Genomic DNA, 16970 nt, shown 5'->3' with positions numbered 1-16970 from the left:
GAAGTACCATGTCGAGCCCGCACGTCTTCCCCCCTCCCCTGCCGCACTCTGTCCAATCGGCGCTCATTCCTCGTCCAGATCAAAAGTCAGCAGCATTCCCTTTGCCCTCTCCTTCTTTCCCCCCCTCTCCTTCCTCTTCGTTTTCTTCTCCTCCTTTTGCCCCTCAGCAGCAGGTGGTGGTCGTCTGAAAAGCACCTTGCCGGGAGCGGACGAGAGCGATGCTCTTATCGTCGTCTTTGCGATATCGCCTGCAATGCTGGAAGAGGTAGGAGCAAGAGGTCCGTCGCTGTGTTCCGCCAAAGATTCTCCTCTAGCCATCTCCTCCTCGTCCCTTCCGCTTGCTGCCGCCTTGGAACCGCTGCTGGACCTAGCATCGACGAGAAGCTTATCCCTCGCACCTTTCCTCTCCTCCTCCTCCTCCTCCTCCTCCTCGTCCGACTCGTCGGAAGCAAAGACGGCTTTAAAAATGTCCAAGGCAGGTCTGACAAAGTCCAGCTCTTTCATCTGCCTCTGATCCTCTCCCACGCCTACCGTATTCAAATCGTCGTCCTTGGCCTCCTTTTGCTCCTCCGCCGCAGCGCCGGAATCTCCTCGCTTCGAGGCATCAGAGGAGCCGGCGCTGGCGCCGGCGGAGGATTCCCAAGCTCGAGCGCGAGCTAGCGCTTCGATGCTCGCCTTGTGAGCATGCCACGTAGAGCCCGAATCCGTGGTCTTCGCATGCTTTTTCACCGCCACATCCTCCGCCTCCTCCTCCTCCTCATCTTCCTCGACATGGCCAGGAGCGGGTACGCCCAACCTCTTGCACAGTAACCTCTCCACCTTCCACTTGCGCGTCCTGCGCGTGAGCGCACCGAACATGCGCTTCTTTGCTGCCTGTTGCGCTGGCGTCAAGGTCGACGAGCCCGAGTCTGCAGTGTCCGACTGCGAGCCCGAGCCCGAGTCTGCAGAAGGAGCAGGTAATCTGGCATCTTTCTTTGCGCGCTCCGAAGCGGATTTGGGCGTAGGCTGATAAAGACCCGGTCGAAGAGGTTGCACATCCCCAGCTTGCGCTGCATCTACTGATCTTTGTGCAGAAGGGCCGCTCAAGGAGCTGCTGCTGCTGCTACCAATGAATCGCGAAGACATGGCGCTGCTCATAGGTCTGAAGATGTTGGCGCTCTTTTGAAACTCTCGCAGTTCCTGATTCGCCTGCTCCGCATGGCCCGCGTGGGCGGCGAGACATGTAGAAGCGATGGTATCGCCGTGCGCACTTTCTCCTTCCACGTCCACCCCAGCTTGCGCTTGCAAGTATCGTTCGTAGCGTTGTTGCTTCTGCAAGTCTTCCGGAAATGGCTGGTAGCCTCCTTTCAGAGCCGCCAGGGCAACACCCTGTTCGGTGCGCGGTACGTCCACTTTGACAGCTGAAGGCGCGCCAGCATTTGCGGTGGCATTGCGCCCCTGCGCGGTAGCTTTGGACGCCTCTAGCCTTTCCCTGTCCTTGGCAGAGAGATAATTCAGGATGCTAGGCGGTGGTCCAGGCATCGGGGCTTCTCCCAGCATCTTTGCGCGCTAGCAGGCATCAGCAACAACTGTCAATTCCTCAACTTTGAGAGCGCAAACAACACCGCGACTGGCCCACTCACGTCCCGAGCTTGCAAAGCTGACGCAGATGCCGATCCCTGAGGCCCGTCCTTCTCCTTCTCCGCACCCCAGACAGACTGGGGATCAGGTGTCCAGCCGGGCGGCACTTCCGGCGGCGCGTACCTGTCCTCGAAACAAAGGTGGGTGGCGAAAATGACGAGGTTCAGAAACGACCGCTTCCTCGACCTGCACAGCTGACCTCAACGCTCACCATTCTTCTTCCTCGCCGCCCAACTTATCGCCCACCAGAAATCCTTTGGGCAAGACCCGTCCATCTTGCCATCTCCTCTCATCCCTCTCATCCTCTCCTAACTTGCCGCGTCTCGACTCCTGCTTGTTCGACTGATCTGCACGCTCTGCACGTGATTCGTCTCCACGTTTGAGTCCCTCACGCATGGCAAGCTCTCCATTTGCCGATTTGGCACCTCTCAAGCCAGCTTCCCATTTCTCGAAATCCACACGTTGTCGAAGCAGGTCCATGCCCGAAGCGTACGCTTCCCCCTCATCTCCCTCTTCATCCTCCAACGCTCCAACTCCGAATGCCCCCCTTATCCCAGATTGCGCCTGTTCTTGTCGAGCTAGACGCAAAGCTTCTTGCATGTCTCTTGCTCGACTCGGGCCGGCAACACCCGCACCCCCACCCGCACCCGCACCCGCACCCCCAGCTCTCCCGTCATCGTATCCCAAGCCCACTTTTCTGTCCATTCTATCCACGCTCGCACCGCCCCTCTGGCTCTCAGGCGTGACCAATGGCATATCGGGAGGTAGCGCTCCATGCTTCTTTATAGATTCCTCTTCGCCTTTGGAAAGCAGTGCGACGGCATCTGCGGCGGCGGCGTCTTTTGATGCTGCTGAAGATGGTGATGATGATAGACGAAGAAGCTCGAGGTAGCGGGAAAGGGAGATGCGAGGACCTAGACCTGTTCCGCGTTTCCAGCCCATACGTTCCAAAAGCTCTTGACCTTTGGAAAATGTGCGGACAGAGATTGGACTGAGAGGCCATGGGCGTGTTCGCGAGGAAGAGGGGTGGGGGGGGGGGGCGCACTTCAGCGCCAGCGCGATCAGGATGGATGCGGAGCAAGGATGCGGGGGCTTGCATACGAGATGGGGCACGCCGGCCGCATACACGCCACACCCCCCATGCCCCGCAAATGACCTGAACTCACTCTGCCTGCTCTGCCATGCCAGTTTGATGAGAAGGAGCATGGGAGGGAGTAGAAACAGGACCTCCCAGTGCGCCCAACAGGGGATCATACCGATACGCGTCCCGACGCTGCGTTTGGAGCGCAGCTACGCCAAGGCTCATCGATTGCCTATCCTCCTCATCCATGAAATCCTCCACCCTCTGCACTGCTCCTGCTCCTGCTCTTCCATTTGCACCTGCTGCTGCTGCTGCTGCTGCTGCTGCTGCACCTCGACTCTGCGCATTCAACCTTCTCCTCTTATCTGATCCTGCTGCTGCTGATCCTGCTGCTGCTGCTGCTCCATCATCATCATCATCATCATCATGCTCCGCATCATTATCATCCCGTCTGTGCGAGCGACGTCTGGAGATGAAGGAACTGGGCACCCATCCTTCTTTGGATCCCACGGTATTAAAGTATCCGGCCGAATAACCACCGGTGAAAGCGCCGTGGAAACGACGTCTTCCTTGCTCATCCAGCACTTCTTGTTCCCAAGCTGGTTTGTAGGCTGTGCTGCTGCTGCTGGCGGTGCCGGATGATGAGGAAGAGGGCTTGAGGGAGAGGGGAGTACCTAGTCGGACGAAGGACATGCTTTTGAGGAGGGGAGTGTGCGTGGGCGTGAGTGTGAGTGTGAGCGTGGGCGTGGGCGTGAGTGTGAGTGTGAGTGTGAGTGTGAGTGTGAGCGTGGGCGTGGGCGTGAGCGTGAGTGTGAGTGTGAGTGTGGGCGTGGGCGTGGGTGTGGGCGTGGGCGTGGGCGTGAGCGTGAGCGTGAGCGTGAGTGTGAGCGTGAGCGAGGCAATCTCGAATGCAAAGCCAGATGGATTGGTCAGGCTGTTCGCTGTTCGCTGTTCTTGCAACAGTCGAGTGTGAGTCGAAGAGCGAGTCGTGAGTGTGCAGCAAGCAGCATGCAGCAGCTGGGTGGAGGAAAGAAGCGTTCACGTTGTTGCTGGTTGACTTGACTGCTCTCACTCACGTGATTGCGCACCTTTTTTTGCCTTTTGCTTCGCGCACGCACGCACGCACACGCGCACGTCGCGCGCGCGCGACCGTTTACCGTAACGGTGACAACCGCGCGCGTGATGGAAAGGAGAGCAACACCTGCATGGCTGCTCGCGCGTGCATGCATGGCTGCGTATATGCCTCTGCCTTTGTCTGCATGTCTGCCTTCCTTGTCTGCCTGTCTGCCCTGCCTGCCCTCGATGGTCAGGTTGGAAGCGCGCACATCATCATCTCCACTCTCCACTCACTCCGCACTCCCCACTCCGCACTCCCCACACCCCACACTCGCCCACTGCCATTCTACTCCTTCAGACAATTCTCTGTGCCTCTTTTTCAAAAAGGGGGGGCAGCAAGCAGCCAGCCAGCCAGCCAGCCAGCCAGCTGGGTACGAACAAAATTGGCAAAAAGTCTTCTTTCTCTTGCGCATTCCCTCTACAACCAAGAAGAAGAGCATCCATGTCCCACCTGCTCCATACCTTGCGCTCTGCGAGGTCTGGGGGAAGAAGGCGTCTAGAGTCGGACGATGCGTCTGACCCTGATTGGGATTGGGATGGGGATGGAGAGTCATCGTCATCGTCATCGTCATCGTCATCGTCATCGCCACGGTCATCGTCATCGTCATCGAGGAACAAGTACCTCTTATCCGCACTGGACATTGTGCGTATATGCTCCTTACCTCTCGCTCGCTCTCTCGCTCGCTCGCATTCGCATTCCCGCCCCCCGCCCACGCACGCACTGATCAAAGCTGCCCTTCCGCCCCCGCCCGCGCGCGCTCTCTTTTCGTGTGTGTGACAGATCGCTTCACCAACTTCCAACTCGTTGGAAAGGACAGAAGCGCTGTACGATTTGGAGCTGGCATTGAATCGCAGCCTCAATGCGCCTCGTGATGCGGGCGAGGGCGAGGGGGAGAGGCAAGGGGAGCATGAAGGAATAGGATTCGGGGTGCGCATGGCTAGGAGCAGGATCAGAGGAGCGAGAAGAAGAGGTGCAGGTGGAAATGTGTGGAGCAGAGGTGAGTTGGGGGGTGGGTAAGGTTCGAGAAGGGGGAAAGGCTGAGGGAAGGTGCACCAGCAGGAGAAGAAGAAGAGTAGCGTCACGATTGGCCTTTGTCTGGTCCATCGATTTGATTTCAAAGCAGATCACCGCGAGGCGCAGATGTGTTGGTTCAAGCGAGGGGAATGTGCGCGTACGCGTGCGGGTGCGCGACACAAGGGCAAGACTTGCTCAGACTCTAACTCGCGACTGACTCCCGGCTGAGCATGGCTTACGCTCTCCTCCTCGCCGCCATCCGCTATGCTATCGCAGTGGCTCCATGCCTGCTAAACAACCTTTCCAAACTTCATCTTCGCATGACGCACCTGTCCGCTCTCTCCGCTCTCATCTGTCCCGCTTGTCGCGTCTCCTTCTCCTCTTCCGAAATCTCCTCCTCATCTTCCTCCTCATCCTCCTCATCCTCCTCATCTTCCTCTTTCTCTCCTCGGTCGCACTCAACGACCCCATCGACAGCAAAAGAGGAAAGGCAACAATTGTCGGCTGAAGCTGGGGCTTGCTTTGCTCTTCTCAAGGGACTGGCTCTCATTTGTCCTGCTGGACGCGGAACTTCGCACGAGTGCGAATTGCTACTCGTGCTCGCTTCTGCCGAGTATTGGTACGACGACGCGGAGGAGGAGCAGGAGAATGACGCATCGAGGTCGGGAAGGACAAGTACCCAGGTACAAGATAGGAGGGTAAAGCACAAGCACAAGGAAGACAAAGAGGAAGAGGAAGGGGAAAAGGATCTGATAGGCGCTGCTCCTGCAGACGCGATCGAGTTGCTCTCCCTGCTCTTGCTCACGCGCAAGAAGTCATCGAAGCATTTCGAAGCTTTGGGAGGAGTCGATGCGATCCGGCGCATCTCTCTTCCTTCATCCCCCTCCACATCATCCATCACCACCACCACTACGAAATCCGCTTCCGTCGCCGTCGAGGCTGCATCGGAGGGGCAGGTGAGGAGAGGAGGGACGTTTGCGAGACTGAGAAGAGATGCGGCTAGGGATTTGCTATGGGGTTTGAGGGATCGCAAAGCGATCGAGGAGGAAGCGGAGATGGAGCTGAAGAGGATGAAGAGGAGGTGGAGAGCTTTTGCTTCGGAGCCCGGCGGCGGCGGCCCCGGTGAATGCGCACCTGGTAGGCGAGGTGCGATGGAAGGTGCTGCTAGAGAAGCAGTTCGACGCGATAATCGCAGAGATTCTTCTGGGGCTGAGGCTGAAGAGAATGGACAAGAAGAGGATGAAGGGTACGCGACGCCACGCGAAGGGGATTACGCTTCGAGTAGCGCTGCGCCAAGGAGGTTTGCTGCTGCTGCTGCTGGGCCCGAGGTGCGACTCGCTGCGGCCAATTCTCGCACATTTCCTCCGGCCTCTTCGGAAATTAGCAGAGGTGGACGTAGACGTAACGCCAGTAGGGACTCGACCACCTCGAGCACGAGACACAGCATGCAGTCGGTACGTCGACAAGAGCAGGAAAAGATGAAGATGGACTTGATCAGGGATCAGTTGATGGCTTCTTTGAGCGTCGACGGTGTGCATCGTAGCAGCACCGAGAAGAAGGAAGAGGAGAAGGAAGCGAAATTTGCGCTGGCGCCTCTGCCTCTTTCGCCCTCGAAAGAGAGTCGTGTGAGATTGAATGCTGTGAAAGGACTTGGAAGCGAAAGGAAGGGTACGAAGGCGCACGATGGAGATGCAAAGATGAAACTTGGGCCTTCTGCAAGTCCTCCGTCCTCCTCTTCGACGAGCCAGACAAGTCATGCTTCGCAAGGCGATCGCGGCATGCGAACAAGTTCTACGAGACCCATGCATGACAGCCACGAAGCAGCATCCTTCACACCCTCCATCTTCCACTCCGATTCCAACTTCAACTCCGCTACAGCTCCTCGTGCGCACGCGCACGAGCCCGAGCTGGAGAGCAGTCCAAAGAAGAGCCTGAGCAGGAGAACCATACCTCCTTCGCCCGCCGTCAGGCGAGCCCAAGCTCGTTCGCTCAGTCCGGTCAAACGAACACCCATGGGCGGCAAATTGGACGTACCGCGGCGAGCGTTGTGACATCTCGAGGCAGGCATGACGCAAGGATAGGCAATGGGGAGAAATGCAAGATGAAGAATTCGATGATGGCGCTTCTGCTTCTGCGAGTGCGACCGAGATGAGCAACAACCATAACAACAACAACAACATCATCATCATCATCATCATCGGTCACGTGGAACTTGGAACATTCAACCGATCGGGGCATCAGAAAAAGAAAGAAGCGGACCGCAATGCCGCTCGTTCGAATCGAATCCTGGCCAACGTGGGCGAACGCTTGCGGAGGAGCAGGGAGACGGGGTGAACGCCTTCTCTGCGATGCTCAACGTGATCAGCAAGGGAAAAGGGTGCCAAGTCCCGCTCGATCGCTCGCCTCATCAGGAACGTAGACGTGGGCACGAGAGAGAGATGCAGACGTGGAGCAAAAAGTTTCGCCCCGGCCCCGATTTCCACCCAAATGTTGGAGAAGGAGCGGTGGGGCTAACTTTTCTTGCTTTTGCGCGCTTCGACGTCGTGCGAGAGGCATCGAGGAAGCATTGCGCAGGTTCTTGTCGATGCTCAGGCAGACGATACCTTTACGACCCTTTCTCCCCCATGGCAAAACAACGTACATCGAATTGTTTCTCGCTTCGCACCGCAGCGCATCGCAATCGCATCGGCACAATGAAATCAGCATACCCTTCGCTAGCGCATTCAGAGCTTTCTTCATGAGCTGAGCCTTTCTTTGCGTGTGCTCGAGAGCGAAGCAGCAGCTTAGAGGTACAAGATTCGGGGACGGGCGGTTCAGAGGCATTTTGCATCTTGAGAAAGCGTCATTATGTGAGGTGGAGAGAGATGAGCAACATGCAGGATTTCAATTGCATACAGGGGCAGTGGCAGTGCGCCTTTAAATAGAAGGCTCTTCGTGACTAGGAACAACGCATCGCAACGGAAGAAAAGAGAGGGCAAGTGCCGCGTGCTGTTGACTGCTGGGGGCGTGAAACGTGAAGCGCTGGCTACGTCGCCCGAGAGGTGGGCACGCCAATCAGCGGTTGACCAGCAGCTCTAGCTCTTCGCGTCCTTTCAGCCAGCTCCGCCTTTCGTGCAGCTTCGACCTGTCTAGCCCGGGTGCGTTCGTGCAGGCTCAGATCGATCTGTTCGCTCTGCGCTTGGTTCTGCGCCGCCGCAGCTAGCAAGCTTCCCTTTTCAAAAGGACCGGTGCTCAATGCATCACGTCCGATGAGCGGAGCTGGCGCTGCTGCAGCTGCGGCTGCGGCTGCGGCTGATACGGATGCGGAGGCGGACGCTGCGCTCTGACCACTGATGCTGCCTTCAGGACGGTGAGATGGGCTGCGGTCATCCGTCGTTGCTCCTCGTGCAGGTATTCTTCGTTGCGCCGAGGATGCTGAACGATCATTGATGCTCGTGTTGCGCGACACTCCGAGAGTAGTCGCCGCCGCCGCCGCCGCTGATGCTGCCTTCAGGCCCTCATTCGTCGTATTGGTTGCTGGACTAGGCGCAGATGGCGCCGCGGCCCGAGGCGGCGGCGAGAAGAGCTGCGGACGCTCTTGCCTCAGCATATAGCTTCGGCTCGTGTAGAGTGCTCGATACCAATGCCGATGAGCCAGTGGATCCGAAAGGCTAAAGTAGTGACAATAGTCCAGCTCTGGCTTTTCGAATTGCGAAATGTGATTCTGGCTTCGGACCGCAAAGGTGTGCGCTTTCGGTGCCTTGTACTTGGCGCTGTCGACCAGATAGACGTCGAACGTGCTCAGCGTGCAGATCAGCACTTCGTCCTTGCCCTGCGTGTAGAAGCAAGCGAAAGTCAGCAAATCGCTCACTCTCGCAATCAACGAGAAGACTCACCTTTTCCGACTTGGCATGGAACAACGAATGCTCGCGCAGCTCGAGCCAGCGCTTGGTCCACTTTTTCTTGTGATCCTGGACGTAGACGTAGCCAGCCAACAAGGGAAGGCTTGGTGGCACCGCACGAACGCTCGCAAAGGGTGCTAGCTCTGTGCGCTTCAACAAAAAGTAGCAGTCTGGCGAAGGCCTCGAGTCGACGACTTCAGCCACCGATTCGTATTCGCGCATAGGTCTCTCTGAAAGGGCGCGCGAAAGGGTCAGAGGTATCAGATCTCGCTTAGGCTTGCGTGAAAGGACATTGTGCACCTCACCAATACTGTGAGTCGGCGAGCAGTCAAAGATGACCCAACCGCCACCGCCACCGGCAGCCTCTTCTGTCGGCACATGCTCCTTCTCCACAATGTCCAACATCAAATCTCGAGCGCGAGCGTTGGGCAGGATCTGCGCAGTCCCAAAGCGCTGGCGCGTATTGATGTAGACGCGATGCTGCACGAGGTGCGCAGTTGCGACAGTAGAGGGAACAGCTGCAGTGATCGCCCGCTCGAGCCCCGTCGAAGGCGACTCGCTCGAGCTGCGCGGTTCGTTGGAAGAGCGGGACAAGGCGCTGAGTGGGCCGCCAATCGGAATGGCTTGCTTCTGTGGAGAGACTTCTTGCGCGGGGGGTGGTACAGCGCGGCCGAGCAGAGCCGGCACTGGCATCGGAGGCGCAACTCTAGTGTCTATGGCCGTCGCCGGCGGCCTAGCTCTCGACACGCTCCTTGCGCGAGCTCTCGCTTGTGTAACCGCATCTTCGCGGGCTTCAGGCTGGCCAGCCGCGCCAGCAGAGTGCATGGGCCGTAGAGGAGCAGATCCACCGAGCCTCGGTGACGTGCCCTGACGAGCGTATGGCGGCAACGGGGCCGAAAAGTTGTGGCCTTGATCGATGACAGCAGCCATCCTACTGGATAGCTGCAGCTGATGGTCGTTCGGTGGAAAGCGAGGACTGGAGTTCCCTGAAGAGCTGCCGGAAGAAGGCATCATCATCATCGTCGCTACGGGCGGTCTGAAATCTCTCTGCTGCTGCTGATCAGAAGGATGCAGGCTGGGCCGCCGCTGTGGATCGAATTGCGCCGGGTGAGACGTTGCCATCATCATCGCGCGTAGTTGAGACTCGCTGGACCCAAGAGAGGGACGTGCCTGAGCAGGTCGACCCGCTGACTCGCTGCTGCCATTTCGAGTCGCACCTCCACGCAAATGAGGGGCGGAGACCGCTGGCAAAGGCATCGTTTGTTGTCTAGGCGAGGGTCGACGTTGCGCTTGAGAAGGTCCCGGTAGACCGTGATGTGCCAAGAGGTGTGCTTGAGGCCCGTGCGGATCCTCGCGAGCTTCTGGTCTTCGGGCAGCGTTGGAAGGCATCGATTGGCTTGCTACAAGATTCTGATCGTTTGCTGCTGTAGCTTGATCGCCGCCTCTCTGCATCTGCACCCGCTGTAGACGTCCGATCAAGTCGAGCGCATTCAGCGGTCCGGCATCAGGAGCTCTTTCTGGCACTGGCGCGACTCGTCGTGGACGACGAGCTTTTCCAGAGCTTGTCGCCTTGACACCTCCTCGTTCAAGAGCATTGCGAGCATCTTGAATCTGAGCTTTGCGTTCTTGATCCTGAAGACGCTTCTGAAGTGCAGCAGCGTTGCCCACGCGGTCTCCCAGCGGAACGTCATCCGACGATTCCGAGCGGCTCGAGCCAGCGCTCTGGCTGCTGCTCCCCAAAATGTGACCGGCTCCCAAAGCATCGCCAAGCGCTAGATCCTCATCGCTTTGTGAGCCATAGTCATCGCTCTCATCCTCTGACTCGTCGCTGCCATTCGCATTGTCAACGTGACTATCCGCACGACTTTGCTGATTGCGTCTACCGTCCGGATCGTCTCCTCCACCGCCTCCAGCCTGGTCGCCTCCTCGTTGAGGAGCAGACCCGTGGCCGTTGCTGCGAATCGAATTCGTGTGATCTCCAGCACCACCGCCATCACTTGAGCCATAGTCATCGGTGCTAGCGTCCGATGGCGTCTTGCTACCCGAGCCAGCATGCTGGCGCCGCTTGGAAACTCCATCCAATATCCGTGCCATCATTCGCGGGCCACTAGCCGCCTGCAACGGTTCATTTGGATGCTGCGCTACCCACGCTCGGCCTAAATCTGTGAGCGAAGGATAATGAGGCAGTGCGGTGCCATTGTACTTCTCGATCAACCTCTTCGGCTTGGAAGTGGTTCGGGGTGGCGGAGACGGCTGGACCTCGGGACTCATGGCGCGCAGCAATGATGCGCTGATGCTGCGAGTCAAGCTTGGACTTGGAGAGTGGCGCAACAAAGAGCCGCTGGGGGAGTGACGCAATAGAGAAGGGCTAGGGCTCTGCCTGCCCTTGCTGCCGCTTCGTTCATGTCGGCGAATGGACGATACGCGCGACGGCACCGTTGGGCTGTTGGGCGCAGTCCCAGTCTGACTTTCTGCATCGCCTGCGCCCGCTTGATACAATCGTGAGCCCAAGGCGTCCAGAGCCTCGTGATCCGTCTCGAAGTAACGCTTGGCGTTCGCGCGCGCAACAGAGGGGCTGGTGACGCTTTCCCTGCGCGAGCCGGGCAGAGAAGCGTAGGCTACGCGGGGCGTGTCGTCAAGATCGTCCGTCGCCGCATCAGTTTCCCTGACCCTGTTGCCTCCTTCAGCGGTTTTAGACGGAGATTCGATGCTCGACAAGGGCGTCTGTCTCGAAGCGCGATTGGACATCCTACCATCACCTGCAGCGATGGTTTGGGACCTCCGACGTGTACTTTTGGGTGACATGGCAGAAGCAGCGAGGTCTTCGTCGCTCTCGCCACTAGCGCGGATGACCGCCAGATCTCTGGATGCTCGCAAGCTGTTCAAAGAAGCTCGGGCAGATCTGAGGCCTTGCGATGCGCGCACAGAAGGCTCTGAAGGGCCATTCGATGAGCTGCCATTCATATCGATGCCGAGTCCAGTGTTGGATGGACGGCGATGGACAGAATCGAAGCCTCGCGGCATTCCTTCCAGGGCGGGAGAAGGCGGACCACTGATTGCTGGGCTGGCAAAGGACTCGGCACTGACAGAAGGACGTCGACTGGGATCGTAGCTGGTGATCGATCGCAAACTGGCCAACGACGGACGATTCGTCAAGGACTGACCAATGCTAGTCGTGTTGGACGCTCTGGACGAGGTGGAACCTCCACGATTTCGGGAGTGCAAGCTTGTGCTCGTGCGTGCACCTTCAGCAGAGGCCGCCACCGAGGGCGAAGGTCCAGTGCTGGCAGGGAAAGGGAACTCGCTTGCGGCATCCATGACTCTCGGCGATGGTGCACCGACGGAGCTGGCAGGCGAAACACCAGCAGCGCCAGCTGCAGCATTTGTCAGGCTCTTTTTGCGCAGACCAAGTCCAGAGAAGAAGCTAGACTTTTTGACCGGCGTAGGAGGGGGACCCATTGATCCTTGGCCCAAGCTCGAGCTGCTCGTCCGACTCGTGAGCTGCGGGCCCTTTGCAGCCTTCTTGCTCTTTGCCGCAGCTTTCCGCGCAGCCAGCTTGCTCGCTTCTGCTTCGGAATCTGAACCGGAGCTCCATCGGCTAGACGTTGGCTCAAAGGTGGACCGATCAGAAAATGAGCTGCTCGAGAAGGCGCTGAATGGCCCGGCGGCTCCGCTCGTCGGCGACATCATCGCCGAGTCGAGAGGCGTCGAAGGGCCCATGTAGCCAAAGCTAGGCACCTCTGGTACGAGGCTCGCCTTTGACCTAGGGACAGGTGGCCGTGGGCGGGCCTGCAGGTTTTCGGCCTGTTCCACAGCTTCCGAATTTGTGCGCACCGTGAGGTTGGGACGAGAGCGTGATCTGAGAGGTTGACTCCTACCTTCAGCTCCATGAACAGGTCTCTCGGGACTTGCCCCTGAGGCCAAAGGAAGGTGCGCATCAGCTTTCCACCTGCCCTGTGGCAGTGGCTCTGTGCTGGGCACCAAGTTTGGCATGGGGCTCGGCTGCAGATCGAGTTGTTCAAGCTCGACGCCGCTGGGCCGCTTCGGACGCGAAGGAGCAGTCTGGGGCATTTTGGTCGGTTCCGCTTGCGGCTGCGAAGTGGCGGCAAGACTAGTTCGCTCCGCGCGCGACATTCTGCCGACCGATCGGCTCGAGCGACGCAATGAACTTCCGGGTGGTGGCGCGGGCAAAGGTTCGGACGGCGGTGGTCCTGCGGGCGCGACCTGCGAAGACGATCTGGCAAGCTTCGAAGGTTCGACTCGGTGAGAGATGCGAACTTCTTGATTTCTTGACAGCATATCAGCAAGCACATCTTCCGTCGTGACGGCCGCACTTGGTCTTGAAGATGCCTTCACCAGCGGATCTTCATCGCCGCCGTCAGTGTCAAACGGAGAAATATCCGCCCGAGCCTCCGGTGCCCCTTTCGGTCCAGAAGCGCCTTTGGGGTCGAGATGCTTGAAGATGGAAGTCCTGAAGCTGATCGTTGGCGGTATCGACGTTCGTCCCTGCACCGAACTGTTGGGCGACGAGACTCTGCGCTCCTCAAAAGGCTCCAAATTACCCCAAGACGAGGACCGGCGCATAACGGCTACACTCTCGTGATCTCCCGATTCTGCATCGGCATCGTCAAATTCGAACGGCGCTGCACCAGCTGCGTGCCAAGACGCTCTCGATCAGCGCTTTGTCGCGGCCATCGGCAAGATTATGAGACCAGAACACTCACCTGCTTCATCTGATTTTGCGCTCAGACTCAGACCCGCCGTTGATTCACGAGCAGACGCAGCCTCCGCCTCGCTAAACGCTCTCCCTCCCAACGCGCTCTCCGCAGCGTCCGCTGCTTCCGACCCAGAGGTCAAGCTCGACCTGACATCTGCCACCGACAAACGCTGCATCTGCTCCCGCTCAGGCTCCGGCTCCGGCTCGCTCTCCTGGACCGTGCTCCTGGTCTTCATCTTTCTGAAGATCATCGGCTCGCGTATACCTTCAGGCGCGTCGCTGCTGTCGCTATCAAAGTCAAAGTAAGCCGTGTTGGGTTGTTCCAACGATCCAGGCCGCACGCTCAGACTGCTGCTAGCTCCCAAAGCCCTTGCACTCTCGCGCGACTCTGCTCTCGGATCAGCAGTCAGCTCGTTTGAGGGTGTCTGCAATGGCGAATCCACCAAAACCTCTAGGGCTTCGTCCGGGGCATCCGCAGTGATGTGCTCCTCCTCCACTCTCGAGGTCTGGGGCATGGCGATATCGTCCCCAGCTTCCGCAAGAGGGTCCACAATGGCAGTGTCGATCTGAGCCTCCACGACAGCCATCATCAAGGAATCATCCAGCGATCGAGACTCGGATTCTGGCGAGGGCATATTGGCTGGGCTGGCAAGCGGGGTGTGGAATGCGGCGCTCATGGGAGAAGCGCTTCCAGCGAGGGGCAAGCTGAGGGGTGCCAGAAGATTCCGACTCTGGCCCTGATCCTGATCCCCTGCGCTATGGGTAATCATCTCGAAGCTGGGGGACGAGGAGATGCCAGGCGCAGTGACGAATTCTGGACTTTCCTGCGCCGCTTCGAGAGTGTCGTCAGGCACCACGCTGCTCGAGGCGGCGTCGAGCGTCGAATCTTTCGTCGTCGGCGCAGACGTGTCCTTGCTGATTGCTCCGGCCATGTCAGGATTCGAAGGGGCAGTGGCGAGCAACAGTGGGGGAGGCGGTGGTGCTCTCCGACGCGTCATCGATGAGGAGCGCAAAAAGGACTGCGATCGGGATCTCGTTGGCATTTGCGGACGCGCAGAAGGGGCCGATTTGACCTCTTCTGCAAGCTGGCTCGCCGACGCGGTACTTCGCAGCTGCTTCCTCGCTTCCAAAGCTGCCGCCACTTCGGCGGCCGAGGCCGCCTGCATAGCAGCGACAAACGCCTCCGGATCCATTGGCCGCGCTTCGTTCCCATACTGCGAGTCGCTGCTGGCGCTGCGTGCTTCTCCAAAAGGTTTCTCCCAGCTAGGCTTGGAAGCTATGGGACTGATGACGCCTTGCGCACTCGCGCTGTGTAGCGCAGGGCTCAATAGCCTTGCGCTCGACCCGCTCAGAAGCCGTCGATGGGGTAGCATGGCCTGTAGTGCTCCCAGATCCTCGTTGGGCACGCGCTCAGCAGCCATGCTTTCCAGAGTCGCATCTCGAGCAGGCGGAAATGCCGGTCCGCGCGAGAGCACAGGAAGTGGACTTCGAAGCGGAGCCTGACTGGTCAGAGCTGCGCCAGGAGCGCTCACAAACCTGCTTCTGGGTGCCAACGGCGAAGATCGCGGCGGAGCAGCGTCGGTGGCAGTAGCACCTGTCGAAGTAGGAAGTGCCAGGGCTAGAGGTGGGAAATTCCGCGCGGAGTTTGGAGGAGCCGCTGCTGAAGCGAGCATGAGGCCTCGAGTGCCTGCAGCACCGCTATTGTGGCCACCACCGCTGCTGAGGCTCGTGTTTGCAGAAGAACTGCCGGCTACGCCTCGCAGATGAGATGGTGAAGATGCTCCTGGCGCTGGTGAAAGTCTATCGCGCGGAACACCAATTGTGGATGAAGAGGACCAGGGGGACATCATCGGCGAGGCGGAGCGCGGGTTAAGAGCAAGACCGGCCAAAGAGCGCTCTCGTTCACTTTGCGCATCCGCGCGTGCCAGGGTGAGCTCGCGCGGTCGCCAAGTGGACGAGGTCGAGAAGGAAGAGCTGAATGAATGACCCGGCGTAGCTGGCGTCACGGGCATGTACGAGTCGCTGTCACTCGACAGACTGAGCCCGCCAGCGCTACCATCGCCGGTCTCATCCCCCTCTTGAGCCAGGTACTCTTGCTGATCCGAATAAATGCTTGAACCGCTCGACACTCGCTGCGAAGCTGGTACGGCAGATTGCCTCTGGCCACTTCCACTCAGGAAGGAGAGACGTTGCTCCACATCTCCTTCGTCGGCCTCCACCGCCTCTGCCATGTGCAATCCCAGCCCTCCTGCTTCTTGCGCGACGACTCCTGCGTCGCTCGCGTATTCCGCATTCCCAAGCGCATGCTCAAGCCTCGCAGAGGAAACATCGGAAGAATTGGCTGCCTGTATGTGCGCGTGTGGATGCTGCGTGGTTGGCGCTGACCTGGACTGCTCTGGAGGCGCGCTGCTGTGGCTAGGGCGGTTGCCTGACACGCCAAGAGGCTGCGAAGAGGGGTGTGCTGATGAGTTGGCAGGTGAGGTGGGCGCCGAGATTGCCGAAGCTGGAAAGTCGTTTTGAGCAGGGGAGGGCAGATCAGGCATGGGGGGGCGAGCCTTTGCAGACTCCTGCGTCAAGCGCTTCGCGCTGTTCCTCGGACTCCTCTTCTTCCGCATCGTCGGCGGCGGCGGACTACCCGCCCGACTGGTCCTGGGCGAAGAGCGAGCGGAGCCGAACCCATCTCTGAATAATCGACTGGGCGGCTCGGGAAAGTTGAATGAGGATGACAAGACCTCGAGGGCTTGGGTAGCGTGAGGAGGTGTTGGCAATTTAGCATGCACGCCGAGCGGCGAGAGGCTAAGCATAGGACTGTGAGGCGAGTGCTGAGGCGACAGAGGCGCTGTCGCCGACATTTCTGATCAGACCCGCACTGCTCGTTGCGCCCGCATACATCTGAGGACCGACGCGAGAGCTCAGTGCCAAGAAGCCTGCCCTTTGGCTTGTGTGGATTGTGCGAGTGAGAGGTGCAGGGTGCCTCGAACTTGTAACGTTCGATTGAATAATGTCGTCGATCTATGAGGCATGGACGGCCATGATACGGAGAATGTTGGATGATGCGAGTGAGCCTTGCTGTCAGTGACGATGGAAGCACGACGGCTGGGATTCGGTTCTCGTGATGGATTCGGAATCGTCGGAGTCAATGAGTCGCGTTCAGATGACCGGAGTGTTTCGGAGGATTTGCCATGCGAGCTCGACCTGCAAAAAGGGGAAGGAACAGACGACACCGGGCGCATATGCAGCCTTTCGGATGATGGTGATGATGGTGTGGCGAGAATCTGAGTGGTGGGCGGGATGAGCGTGCACCAGTCAAAGAGTGAGCAATGAGGAAGGTGTAGCTTGCTGCTGCTGCAGACTTCGCCGTGTTGGAAGTCACGAGTGCAGCTACGGTACAGTAGAGGTCACCGGCGTGATGAGTCGTGAGTCTTTTGAGTCCATGCAAGTGTCCAGCATGCATAGCGCGCCAAAAAAAGGGTCGGTCACGAACGCGGCTATGGTATAGCGGCGGTACAGCAGCAGCAGCAGCAGCAGCAGCATCCAGCA

The 16970-nt window shown here is 58.8% G+C and overlaps 3 protein-coding genes across 3 annotated transcripts; 1 reads left to right on the top strand and 2 right to left on the bottom strand.

Annotated features, from left to right (window-relative positions):
* Window positions 1-37: 37 nt before the first annotated feature.
* Window positions 38-3681, bottom strand: IE81DRAFT_369343 (hypothetical protein). The gene is made up of 4 exons (XM_025517232.1): window positions 2787-3681; window positions 1832-2611; window positions 1623-1743; window positions 38-1548 (listed from the first exon to the last, which is right to left on the bottom strand). Exons 1-4 carry the CDS (start codon window positions 3392-3394, stop codon window positions 64-66), a joined length of 2994 nt encoding a protein of 997 aa, XP_025366283.1. The 5' UTR covers window positions 3395-3681; the 3' UTR covers window positions 38-63.
* A 578-nt stretch (window positions 3682-4259) lies between these two features.
* IE81DRAFT_350452 (hypothetical protein) lies at window positions 4260-6883 on the top strand (the record flags this gene model as incomplete). Its single annotated transcript, XM_025516541.1, has 3 exons — window positions 4260-4460; window positions 4599-4815; window positions 5109-6883. 3 exons carry the CDS (start codon window positions 4260-4262, stop codon window positions 6881-6883), a joined length of 2193 nt encoding a protein of 730 aa, XP_025366282.1.
* An 873-nt stretch (window positions 6884-7756) lies between these two features.
* Window positions 7757-16396, bottom strand: IE81DRAFT_49447 (hypothetical protein). Its single transcript, XM_025517392.1, has 3 exons — window positions 13438-16396; window positions 8708-13365; window positions 7757-8643 (listed from the first exon to the last, which is right to left on the bottom strand). Exons 1-3 carry the CDS (start codon window positions 16280-16282, stop codon window positions 7858-7860), a joined length of 8289 nt encoding a protein of 2762 aa, XP_025366281.1. The 5' UTR covers window positions 16283-16396; the 3' UTR covers window positions 7757-7857.
* Window positions 16397-16970: the final 574 nt, after the last annotated feature.

The sequence above is a fragment of the Ceraceosorus guamensis genome (genome assembly GCF_003144195.1).
Source record: "Ceraceosorus guamensis strain MCA 4658 unplaced genomic scaffold IE81scaffold_143, whole genome shotgun sequence".
NCBI classification, from domain to species: Eukaryota; Fungi; Basidiomycota; class Exobasidiomycetes; order Ceraceosorales; family Ceraceosoraceae; genus Ceraceosorus; species Ceraceosorus guamensis.
The sequence above is the reverse complement of the archived record's forward strand: the minus strand, read 5'-3'. Positions and strand labels throughout refer to the sequence as shown.

Bases quoted from the DNA above. Each gene is read 5' to 3' on its own strand.
- IE81DRAFT_369343 (XM_025517232.1), bottom strand. From the start codon at position 3,394: ATGTCCTTCGTCCGACTAGGTACTCCCCTCTCCCTCAAGCCCTCTTCC. The intron at 1,744-1,831 runs GTGAGCGTTGAG...TTTCGAGGACAG, and splicing joins GGCGGCGAGGAAGAAGAATG to GTACGCGCCGCCGGAAGTGC. The intron at 1,549-1,622 runs GTGAGTGGGCCA...GATGCCTGCTAG, and splicing joins CAGCTTTGCAAGCTCGGGAC to CGCGCAAAGATGCTGGGAGA.
- IE81DRAFT_49447 (XM_025517392.1), bottom strand. From the start codon at position 16,282: ATGTCGGCGACAGCGCCTCTGTCGCCTCAGCACTCGCCTCACAGTCCT. The intron at 13,366-13,437 runs GTGAGTGTTCTG...CTTGGCACGCAG, and splicing joins CGCAAAATCAGATGAAGCAG to CTGGTGCAGCGCCGTTCGAA. The intron at 8,644-8,707 runs GTGAGTCTTCTC...TTCTACACGCAG, and splicing joins TCCATGCCAAGTCGGAAAAG to GGCAAGGACGAAGTGCTGAT.